Here is a 12,450-nt window from a genome sequence, read left to right on the forward strand (position 1 = left end):
ATTTGGCCGCGGACCCCCATCCCCCAATACGTTGTTCCAGGGACTCCCAAAAGCAAAGATTTTAGTTAAAAATCCCGCTTAAAAGAAATGTATATTTATATATTCAAAGATTTGCAAAATGTTTTTCAACAATTTTTCAAAACATAGCAGATCTACAAGCTCGTATGACAGAGATGTGTTCCCGGATTGAATGGGTTAAAACGGGCTGTGGTGTGTGTGTGTGTGTGTGTGTGTGTGTGTGGGGGGGGGGCGTGTGAGAGAGACAGAAAGAGATAGACAGTAGTACGAGTGTGACTGTGTGTGCATGTGTGAAGAGGACTCTGTAGGCATTAGAATTAGAGTGTGTTCAAATAGGCAACAGCTCTTACAATATTGTCCCAGACAGCTTTCATTATCAAAAGAGCAGCTGGGTTGCGGCGACAGACACATCAATCGACTCCCTTAATCTTTGAAATTCGGATTTATGAAAATGTCAAGTGAACTCGGGTAGATATTCCAATGCTTGTTAGAGTACAATAGACTGTTATCTGGCTACATTTTTCTCCTTCCACATATATCTGTGTCACATATAGCTATGCCATTGGGGAGCGGTAAATAATGACTATTCTTCGAGTATAGTAACAGTTTAGACTGCGTCAGCCAGAAACCTAAATCTCTTTTGGCACGTTCACTGTGCAGAATTCCATTGAACAGCACGTTGTGTACGGAGACATTATTTAGTTTTGTAACCGCATTACACTGGGTCGACAGCCCGGATTCTCTGAGAATGAGCTACTGTATATTTGTCAGTAATCACACCTTGTGGAAAATGAGATGATTACATTTTCCAATCTCGGCTCCCTTTGCACGTGAACACAAACCCCCGCGTTGCGCGCGCACACAAGTAAATATCTTGGAAAAAATGCAACGGTGAAGGTGATTTGCCATGTTTTATTTAACCCACGTGGTGGGCTGAGTGGCCTTGGCGGGGCCCGGGCTGCTCGGAGCTGAACAGTCGAGGTAATTACTGTCCTCTGTGGCTCTCGCAGGCGGCAGATCAGATTAAGAGGCTCTATGATCTGTTCCTGAAAGTCGACGCCACTCAAGTTGAAGTCAATCCCCTCGGAGAGACTCCCGAGGGACAAGGTATGGCGCCCCCCCCCCCCCCCCCCAACCCCAACTTCCCCTGCACTTCTTTATCTAGTGCCTGTTTCAGAGAGAATGCTTATCTGCTACATGTGTGTCTTGAGTGTCTAGATTAAGTTTGCTGCTGGCTGTGGGCATGTCTGTACTACGTGTGTTTTTGTTGTGCGTGTGTGTGTGTGTGTGTGCGACATGTCTGCATTTGTGTGTGTGTGTGTGTGTGTGAGAGGAATACTGTAGGTAGTGGTACTGTGGCTGGGTTGCGTGCTTTGTTTGTATCATTTAATGTTTTTTAGACTATGCCAAACATCTGTGGAATTTAACTAAATCATTGTGGGACTGTGGGAATTTGAAAATGTGAGGCATATACACAGGTAGATTAAATCACATGGCATTCCTTTGATTGTGTCGACGCTCGCACACCAAACCTCCCGAGAGGTGTGAGATGAAACGCATATTGGTTTCAATTTTCTTTTCTACATCGTCCTTGGCAGGTTCACGGGATCCGAGCCGTAACAAGGACTCTATAGTCTCTCTACATTGATTTCCTCATTCATAGCATGTTTGAGGAGCCGTAGCCGAGCGGTTAGAGAGGCCGCCTGGGAATCGGAAGGTCGCCGGTTTGACCCTGAGCAAGTCACTTAACCCCTGATAGCTCCGGCCCATGTGCTCGTCTGAGCCATCTGAGCAGCCACCTGAGCAGCTGGGTGAAGCAGCAATTTCCCCTCCACCAGGGGACCAGAACATGCTCTCTTGTGTATACCGACTGGGGGATGCTAAAGTTGTCTGCGACAGTCTCATCACTAATTGACTCGACTCAAATCTAAATATCCAACCACGTTTCCACCAAATCACCTCGAAGCATCTGACATAGATGACATTACCTTCTTTACCAATTCTGCAAAGGTTACTTTAATCACATTAACCTTGGCATTTTGGGCAGGTTTAACAAAAACAACAACACTTCATTTCATTTGTCATACGATGAAGTATTATACTGTAGGTCGTAAGTGTTGAACACATTGATTGCCAAGATCGCATTGATGCGTTCTTTCCACAAAGGGCACCCTAACACAGCTTTGGAATGATGTCACTCAGAGAAGTAGTATGTGGATGTGACGTCATCGCAAAAAACGTCACATCCGTTCATCCCAACGATGAGATTTTCAGAAAAACAGCTGTAACTCAGTTTCTTTTTTTTGCATTGAAAACCACCCGTTTTCAACGGGTGGTGATCCGCCAAAATGGCGGATCGCGGTTAGAAGGTTGTCGTTCCTATGGATACACAGATACCTCCGCCAACCCACAGGGACTATTTTTTATTTATTTTTTTGTGACACAAATGTCGCTTCCACGGCGTTTCAAATGTCATCAGATCGAGGTAATTATGCTGGCAAGGGGATAGGAAACTATGTTTAATATCTTGGCAATCAATGTGTTAAATGCTGACCTTTTGCATAATGCGGGTTCAGTTCTGTAATGGTAAATCTGCAGATTTTAATCTTTCGCACTGTTGAATCTCTGTCTCCTGAGTCCATCTATTGGTCCCCTGTTCAAATGTACACGATAGCATAGTCTGTTTAATCACGCAACACTAATAGAGAAGGCGTACGTTGTTTATCCGTGTGCCTTCTTCTAGCACACCAGTTCTGCATTTGCCTCCACCCTATGCACAAATAATAATGCATGCCATAGCAGGGCTGGTGAATTAATATTCCAGTATTGAATATTCCTCGAATACGGGGAAAATATGTATATTCGAATATATAAAAATAAAAAAACTTGTTTTTCCTTTTTTTTGTTTATTTGACAGGTACACTATAAAAAACAATGTATCAAGTTATAAAAACAAACAAAATATATGTTTTATTGTATCCGAGCACTTGATACACTGTTTTTTGTATTGTTTCTGTCAAAAAATATATATAAATGTATTTTATTTTGTTAAAAAAAATATATATATATTTTTTTTTATAACGATAATAATAATAATAATATTCGAATATATTCGAATATCTGCCAATTTTTAAGACCAATATTCGAATATCATTTCTGAGGAAAGTTGACAGCCCTATGCCATAGGAAATCCAATACACTACATTTCATGCTGCAACTTTCTTATTTACCGTACTCTTCGTATTTGTATGAAACTACAGCACACGTTTTTTCAGTTACACAGTTTTTGTCCCCGTCGTCTTGAAATAATGTAGTTCCTGACCCGCGGTTGCTTGGGATGGGCAGATTATCACATGACATCAATATTGCTTCGAGGCAGGTGGTGGCGGACCTCCAGCTAATGCTTCCCGGACCACTTGGGTCCCCACTGCGCTAAGCTGTTTGTACTAGACCAGTGGTTTTCAAGGTCCTTGAGCGAGCACCAGGGGGTCCCCAGCGAAATTAGTTAACATAGCGTCAGAATAATTTTAACCACTTAGCTTTGGCTATTCAAAAATAGCAGATATACAAGCTCATAGCGCGGCACCGAGTGCCGCGCTATGAGCTTGTAGATTTGCTATTTTTGAAAAACCTTGAAAAAGTGTGCATGTCTTTGAATATTTATATTTTTTAAAGCGAAAATTAACTGATATCTTTGCTTCTGGGGGTCCCTGGCACAAAACATTTTCAAATGAGGGTCCGCGGCCAAATTTATATCAATTTAGGGGTCCTAGGCAAGAAAAAGGTTAAACCACTGTACTAGACGACAGCATACCGCTCTCTCTCTCTCTCTCTCTCACATACACACACACACACACACACACACACACACACACAGCCTTCTTCTCATTCACAGAGAGAATGCGTTTGCACGCACGTTTATATTATTAATACGTTAAACTATTATTATTCTACATTCTCATTTGTTATTTATAATCATTATTCAAATAAAAGTTGCTAATAATAATAATAAGATACACTAATCCTATATTAAAATTGGCTTAAGGGAGGACACGGGGTTGGACCACGCCATCACACTCATGTCCCCATGACTCAGCCATAACCACATACTAAGGAGTTCCCAAAGCAGCTACGCCCAAATATGGAGTGTGTTGTCTAACCTCAATGTGTCATCATGGCATCAGTCACAAACAAATCACCATATATGGCCACAAAAGGGGCCAAGCCCATATATAGCCAAATACTAATGACATCAGGGATCTCGATTTATGCCCATAAAAGCGACAAGGACTGACTCTCCATAGATGACCATATCAGTCGGATCTGCGGTGCAACGTAGGCGTGGCGGCCCGAACTCTAGATGTGAGGGCCGCGTAGCCGCCTGAACCTCTAGTCTCTATGATAGAGATTCAACAGAGAGTCTGCCAGATTTCAATTCCGTGTTGGCACTTCAATGCATGGGGCATTCACATGGGTGTAAAATGTCAATTGGCTTCTCCCAAGTAAACATTGGAAGAACATTCTGTTCCCTAGCAAACCGCTGTGAGGCTTATATTTCTATTTACATAAATGTATGGTTAATACATTAAACTTGCATGGCAATTGGACGTCTTGCTCAAATACTAAGTACAAGAATGATTGCCTTGTCTGTGATGCTGAACAGTGGCCAACTGTGAGCTGTTACATGCAGACACGGTACAGAACATTGACGCCTCATTGCATCTTTGATGTTATTTTGTCTCCCCTCAAAACTGGCTCTTGTTTCCAGGTATGCGTTATCAAAGCTTGGCAAGAGAAGAGGACTTTTCTGTTGTTTCATAATTGCTTATGAATATTAATGAGTAGGGCTATTCTTTTGTTGCTAACGGCGGACGCACTATGAAGATACAAGTCGACTTGGCTGTCTTTTTAAAACAAGCTAGTCAAGTAAAAAAAATCAGCACATTTTTTGTTTTGTTAAGAATAATATATAATTATTCTTGGGAGTGAGAACATTTCTCTTTGCTGTTTTTATTTGCTGTTATTGTTTGATTAAATGTGTCTGTATAGTGAATGCCTACAACAGCACGCCAGAGGGAGAGCTAATGCGTCTTTAACGGAAATGAAAGGGGTTGCAGAGTCAGACCTGTAGAGATCAAACTGCCAGGAGGATACACCTCACTTCATTTATGTTTTGCTGCGCCAATGCAATTCTTACAGTCTAGAGGAGATTCATGTGGTTGTGTGTATGCAGTGGTGGAAAGTAACTAAGTACATGTACTCAAGTACTGTACTTAAGTACAATTTTGAAGTATTTGTTCTTAACTTGAGTATTTCAATATTTTTACTTCTACTCCACTACATCTCAGAGGCAAATATTGTACTTTTACTCCACTACAATGATTTCAAAACTTTAGTTATTAGTTACTTTGCAGATATAAATGATTACATTATAAAATATACATTAACCACTTTAGCCCTATTTTATACCTAGGCTATTTGAAAATAGCAGATCTACAAGCTCACAACGCGTCGCATTGTGACGCGTTGTGAGCTTGTATATGTGCTATTTTCAAACATTATAGTACTTTTACTTTTGGTACTTTAAGTACATTTTGATACCAATACTTTTGTACTTTTACTCAAGTCAAATTTGAATACCGGACTTTTACTTGTAACAGGGTATTTCTATATTGCAGTATTGATACTTTTACTCAAGTAAAACATTTGAGTACTTTTTCCACCACTGTGTGTATGTGTGTGTTTTGTTAAATCTCATGCGTGGTGTCTGTCTGCTGCCTGTATGTACGGCGTGCGTCTCTCTCTCTGATTGTATTTGTCTGGTCTGTTTGTAATTCTCAGCGTCTGCCCAGTTCTATGTCTGCACAGTGTTTCCTGTATCTCTAATTACGCATCATTACTCTTTGCTAGCATGTGGCGTCTTGGGACATGACATTCATTGCATAATGCATTTCTACTTGGACTATTGCCTAGAGTTGTGCTGTTTTGCACCGTTTTTGATAGCTGAAAGGTTGCAAACTATCCAATGCATTATCTTATATTGGATTAGTTTTACATTTAAATAATTTAAGTACATTTATGTAATGTGAACTACAGTTCAAGTTGTGGAGACACTCGTGCTTCCGACAGCTTAAAGGAATACTATCACGATTATCAACAGTATCTCTATTGGTTGTAGGGCTAATGTTACATTAGCAGCCAATTAAACAGAGTTATCTGTGCGCATCTGATACGCCGTCAAAGTTGTGATAAAAAAGTTTACTTAACCCATTAAGACCTAAGGCCGATTCTACAAATGCCTTCTAAATTTAGTTTTATTCAAAAATAGCAGATGTTTGTAGATCTGCTATTTTTGAAAAGCCAACACTAAAATAAAAAAATGTGCTGTCCCAGTTTTAATGGGTGGTGTCACTGGGGTAGAATCCATGAATGTGAAAACTAAAACCCTTAAAAAAGAAAAAAGCCCTTCATGTTTTTTAGCATCTAACCTCAATGGCCGTGACATTATCCTTGTTTGCTGTGTTTATGGTATAAAATAGTGATCCTGACTCCAGATAATATGAATCAGGGTTATGTAATGGCATCTATAGGCTTGCCCGTGAAATGCATCATGGGATTTGTAGGAACACAGAGAAAGACAAAAAAGCGTGTGTCACTTTTGCACCAGAACATTTTGCAAACCACGACCCATAATTTACATTGGCTACTCTGTCAGTCCTCCCTTTGACTCGGTGGATGCAATCTGGGAACCCATCGACAAAAATAAAATAATCAATGAATGAATTTGCCTCTGGGGGCACCGCCCAATTCCCCTTGTAGAGACCGGATGTCGGCCCGTTTACTCTCCTTCAGCCCTCCTCTTCCGGTGGTGCTCCTTTGTTTTCATTCCTAATAACAACAACTCTACACGTTGTAATGGGAGTTTCCCGACAGATTCAGCTGCGGAGCTCTGAATCCATGTCTTGAGAGATCATAGTGGAAGTGACGTATGGTCATGCTCCTGCTTAAGCTTGTACCCGGTCTGTTTACATTATGTAGCCAGCTAGCTAGCCCACATGTGTAATTTGGAAAAAAAAGTGATAAACTATTCCATCCACCACAGCGTGTCTACTCACATGGCAACGCTCGTTGACGCGCAAGGCCACCGGCTTGAAGTGGGCACTCACTCCTCTGTGGGCCTTGGGCCTCGCTGTCGGCAGGCCTACTTTGTTAAGTGATGACAAAACTCACAGCGATGGAGGTGTGGTTTGTGACGTTTACTGGTGCAAAAGACAAAACGGAAACAGATGACCATCAAAAACGAATTTAAATTCAGATTTAAACGGTGATCGTGTCCCTTTAAGAATCCCGGCGCTCACAGAAATAGAATAAGTAGTAGAAAGTAAAGGGTCTCTGGGTTACTTCTAACAGGAGTAAACTGGACCCACCTGCATGTACTGTACTTAAAAAATAAATAACGAAAACAGTCCATGTGTAAATAAATAGAGCAACATTTTGACTCTACTTTGGCTTCATCGGCTTCAAACAATTTGAAGTTCTGTGAGATTTGGTTTTGCATATAAGCTGGTTAAAAAAAAAACACGTTATGCCTGCCTGCTGTTTTTGCAGGTAGCATTAGGATTGCGGCTGCCTTTGAAATGCATCTTCTTTTGAAGTGTAAAGGCAATGTCCATTTAGCATAATGGCTTCTGCTTTAGAGTGACACACACATGCCTCAGTGTGCCTGTCGCTGATTTAATCAAGACTAATGGGGTGAGCTGCCAGTCTTCGTTTCATTTACTTAAGGTGTTTGAGCTTTTAATGAGTTTCCCCGTTTCCTTCCCGAAGTTGTATGCGCCGTCCCTTGCCCCCCCTTTCCATTTCATCTCGCTTTTTTTCTGTCCCGTCTTTCTCCTTCCTTTTCTCTCTGTCATGTGCTTGTCTCTTCACCATCATGTCTGCTGCAGTGGTGTGCTTCGATGCCAAGATCAACTTTGACGACAACGCCGAGTTCCGCCAGAAGGCGGTGTTCGCCATGGACGACAACGCCGAGAGCGACCCCACGGAGACCGAGGCCGCCAAGTGGGATCTCAAATACATCGGACTGGACGGAAACATCGCCTGCTTTGGTGTGTGGAAACGTCAACCCTGCTTCAAAACACACAAACACATGCACGCAGGCAAACACACTCGCACACCAGTGTTGTTTTTTTACAGCAAATTTTGATTTAGTTTTAGTCATAGTCTTTTGAATACAATTCCATTTAGTTTTAGTCATATTTTAGTCACCTGAAATGTTTTAGTTGATTTAGTCGACTAAAATGTATTTTGCTGGTGCCTTGATGGCATCGTAATGGCTGATTTTACACTTGGTTGCGTGCTGAAAATAGCCGATCTACAAGCTCACAACGCGTCGCAGCGCGACGCGTTGTGAGCTTGTAGATCTGCTATTTTCAGAGCGCGACACCCGAGCACAACCAAACATAATATGACATGTCTTAGTTCTACTGGATCTCTTCTCCACTCGTCCCTCACTAACATTCTAATCTAGTTTTTATTTGTTGACGAAATTTGTTTTAGTCATCGTAGCTTAGTTTTTATTTAGTTATCGTCAGTGAAAAAAAGGTAGTCGCCAAACATTTTTTGTCATAGTTTTAGTCGACAAAATCAACATTAGCACACACACACACACTCGCGCGCGCGAACGCAGAAGCTCACCAATTAATTCAGCCAATGTCTACTCTTGGAGTGCTAGAGCATTAATGTGTCTAAGGAGCTGAAACTCAGTCAAAGCAAAGGCAGTCCAGCCCTCGTATCCAGTCCACGTTACCAGCAGCTTTTCTCAGGACTCCAGAAGGAGCGCTGCCATAACCAATGCATAATAATTAGCCATAATCCTCCCGGAAAGTCTCCAGTGAGCCGGATTGTTAGCATTCTCATTAAAGGTTCCCTCTCTTGTCATAAATCAAAGCTTTAGCAGCACTAACAGGTGCTTCAGTTAGCTACCCTGTAGCCTCATAAACACATTAGAAGTGTTCGGTTAGCACTAGCGCTGCCACCCCCACCTGTCTTAAATGTAATAACGCTTTTAAGGCCCTGGAGATCCTTGAAAGCTCGGTAAGCTACCAACGTAACGGCTGTTAAAGCGATTTTCCCCCGCTTTGATATTGAGATCTCTTTAGAGCTTCCCAGGAACCCAGCTCAGCTCCGCTAATGGGACCGTTTACACGCCGCCTTACGATGGAATCGCGTACCTGCGAATTTCAGATATACAAGTGCCGCGACGCGTTGCATCGCGACTTGTAGATCGGCTATTGTCGGCTCACAACTCTGACGTACAACGAAGTATGAATAGCGTTTAGACCAGGGGTGGGCAACTTTGATGATGCAGAGGGCCACTATATTTCTTACACACTCACTCCAGAGGGCCACATTGCATATACTGTTGGGCAGACACCTCTTGTCTCTGTATTTTAACTTTTTCCGTATATGAATGCCGTACTTAGCCATTCTATGTCACACAAAAGTAGCAAAAATAGCCGATCTACAAGCTCAAAATGCGTCGCACCGCGACAGGTTTTGAGCTTGTAGATCTGCTATTTTAGCTATTTTTGAATTGGAATCCTGATTTTTTTTTTTTTGCTATTTTTGAATAGGAATCCTGAAAAGTAACATTCTTTTTCAATTTCAAATGCATTTAGTTATACTTATGTTAACTTTATGAACTTCAATACAAAAACATTGGACATAAGAAAGACAATAGAAATGTAATACTAGTCATTAAGCAACTAATATAGACTGAAGTAATTAAAGCTGGTCATGTTTGCATGTTAGGAATTGTAACAGCTGAAATCAATCAGTATTCCGATATGAACCTGTGGGCCGCAGTAAGTGAAGGTGGGGGCTGCATGTGGCCCCCGGGCCGTATGTTTCCCATGTATGGTTTAAACAAAATTAAATGAGACTTATTTTTTGTGCGCTGAATCTTTTGGCTCCCATTTAACTTTAACCTTAGCCTTTCTAGTGCCAGGCTAAATATTGGCTAAAACCACATACAAATCCATAGTAGAACTTCCATTAATCAGCATTCCCCTAGTCATTATAATTACATTTCTCTGCCTCGCGCAACATCAAGATTTCAAGCTGATTCTGGAGACCCGCTCTGTACACGTGTTACACTGTATTCATTTAGGCTTATTTGTTCCTCTGTAGTTGGTAATTTACTGCTTGATTTCATTGTTCGTGCTCTTACATTTATATTTGATCTTTCCCTTAGTACTGGTAATGTTCCTTTTAATTAACTGCGCGTTACCTGCGTCACTCTTTTACTCTCAGGGGTTTTGATTCAATCCTGGAGTCGTGCTAGGCCTTAATAGCCATCTCTAGCTTCATTATAGTGTAGGTCATTACCGGGCTACAGTATCATTAGTAGTCCTCTAAGTTATCAAGCAAACACACTTAAAGAAAGTCTGGCTTAAGGACATGGCGTTCATGTAAATGAGTCTCCTCTGGCATAATCATTTTGTATTGGATCTGAGCATTTGCGTACCTTCGTATTATAACGTTTTGACCCTTGACCCCTGTTGACACAGTGAACGGAGCGGGGCTGGCCATGGCCACGTGTGACATCATTGACCTGCACGGCGGGAAGCCCGCAAACTTCCTGGACCTGGGGGGAGGAGTCCAGGAAAGACAGGTGTACGAGGCGTTTAAGCTCCTCACCGCTGACCCCAAGGTAAGAATCAAAGAGTGTGTGTGTGTGAGTGCGCGCGCGTGCGTGCGCATGCATGCACTTCTGCTTTTGTGCAAATGTGCACACTATTGACTTACACGTTGACTCTTCATCTTCTAGTATGAGGGCGCAGATTCCCAAGTATTGTGAACCTAAAAATGCCTAATGCGGGCTTTATACTCACAAAAAAAAGGGGACTACTTCAGACTACAACAGACAGCACAAATTATTATGTAAGCGACTTTGGGCTTGTTTTCCTGTAAAGTCGCTTGTTAATATTCATAGTTGCGGGTTGCTTTTGTTTGTAGTTGATTATTTGGGCTTGCTTTCAAGATAATTTTTTGAAAATAGCTGATGTAAAAGGGCTCAAGTGGTGAAACTGGTCGCTTCTTTTGGGCTTGTTCTCATAGACCTGGTCGCTTGTTTCGCTCACAGAATCTGGCAACACTGGAGCCTCCAGTCTCAGCTCGGACCAAAACTAAAAACAGAGCATTTTTTTGCGCTAGCTTTGCTTTGGAGTTGGTCGATTGGTATAGGAATTGAGAGTTGAGATTGAGAATAATATGGGATCTAGTTAAAATGTGCGATGGGCAAAATGTCTCTGGCTTATTTAAGGCTTGCTCTTGCACCAGTAGCAGACGAGAGCCTTTACCCCCCCTCTCTCCCCCCTCTTCACCACCCGCGGCTATCGACGGGCTCTAGCCTGTCGGGACCCGACCAAGCAAGTTTGGTTGGCGTTCGACTAGAAGTCCCGACCCGACGGCACGACACCATCTACAACAGGTTGTCAGCCACGGACCATTTCCAATGCCTTCTGCGGCCGATGTTCGGCGCGGTGGAGAGCAGCCTTAAGAGCATATCTAAAACACCATCTCCACTATACTCAATAAGAGCCTCTACATGCAACTTTTTGTCACTCCACGGCGCGCCCACTCTACTGCCAGGCAGAGCTGCAGTAACTCCCAGGAACAATGGAAGTACAATACTTGTGTCGGTGCATTCTATAGTGAAAACATCATAAAACAACCCACCAACCACAGAATACACACACACATACCACATTTATACTAGTAGAAACTTAAAAAGTAGCAAAGTAAAAACAGCCTGAACTGCATATCATTGCTGTCAGGCAGAAACCTCCTAACTCTAATATTTTAACTCTTAGTGTTTTTTCGTAAATTAAAACCATACTTAATCATACTACAGTGTCACAAAGGCATCAAAAGTAGCAGATCCACAAGCTCGAAACGCGGTGCGAAGCGACACGTTTGTCGGCTTGTAGATCTGCTACTTTTGCTGTTTTCGAAAATGACGTCATCCGGCCGGAAAACGGAAACGGAAATGCACCGGTTTCCTGTTTGGCCAGGAACTACTGCACCGGTTTCCTGTTTCGCCAGGAACTACCGCGCTAATAACAAAAAGGAATCTCACGCTGTTTTTTTAAGAGATTGTAGGATTTGAAGATGCTGCGCACGTTAGAAAATGCTGCGCACGTTAGAAAATGCTGCGAACATTAGAAAATGCTGCGAACATTAGAAAATGCTGCGAACATTAGAAAATGCTGCGAACATTAGAAAATGCTGTGCACGCTAGAAAATGCTGCACACATTAGAAAATGCTGCACACATTAGAAAATGCTGCACACATTAGAAAATGCTGCACACATTAGAAAATGCTGTGCACATTTGAAAAATGCTGTGCACGTCAGGCTGGACAACCAA

The 12,450-nt window shown here is 42.1% G+C and overlaps 1 protein-coding gene across 1 annotated transcript in view; it reads left to right on the forward strand.

The window, feature by feature from the left end:
• The window catches only part of suclg2 (succinate-CoA ligase GDP-forming subunit beta), a 179,129-nt gene that overhangs the window by 87,279 nt on the left and 79,400 nt on the right, over positions 1–12,450 (forward strand). The window contains exons 7-9 of the mRNA XM_080423817.1: positions 1,029–1,125; positions 7,965–8,126; positions 10,590–10,732. Coding sequence (XP_080279943.1) covers positions 1,029–1,125; positions 7,965–8,126; positions 10,590–10,732 — 402 coding nt within the window. The remainder of the gene's footprint in view (positions 1–1,028; positions 1,126–7,964; positions 8,127–10,589; positions 10,733–12,450) is intronic.

Source organism: Gymnoscopelus braueri, assembly GCF_963280865.1.
Source record: "Gymnoscopelus braueri genome assembly, chromosome: 3".
In the NCBI taxonomy this organism is placed as follows: Eukaryota; Metazoa; Chordata; class Actinopteri; order Myctophiformes; family Myctophidae; genus Gymnoscopelus; species Gymnoscopelus braueri.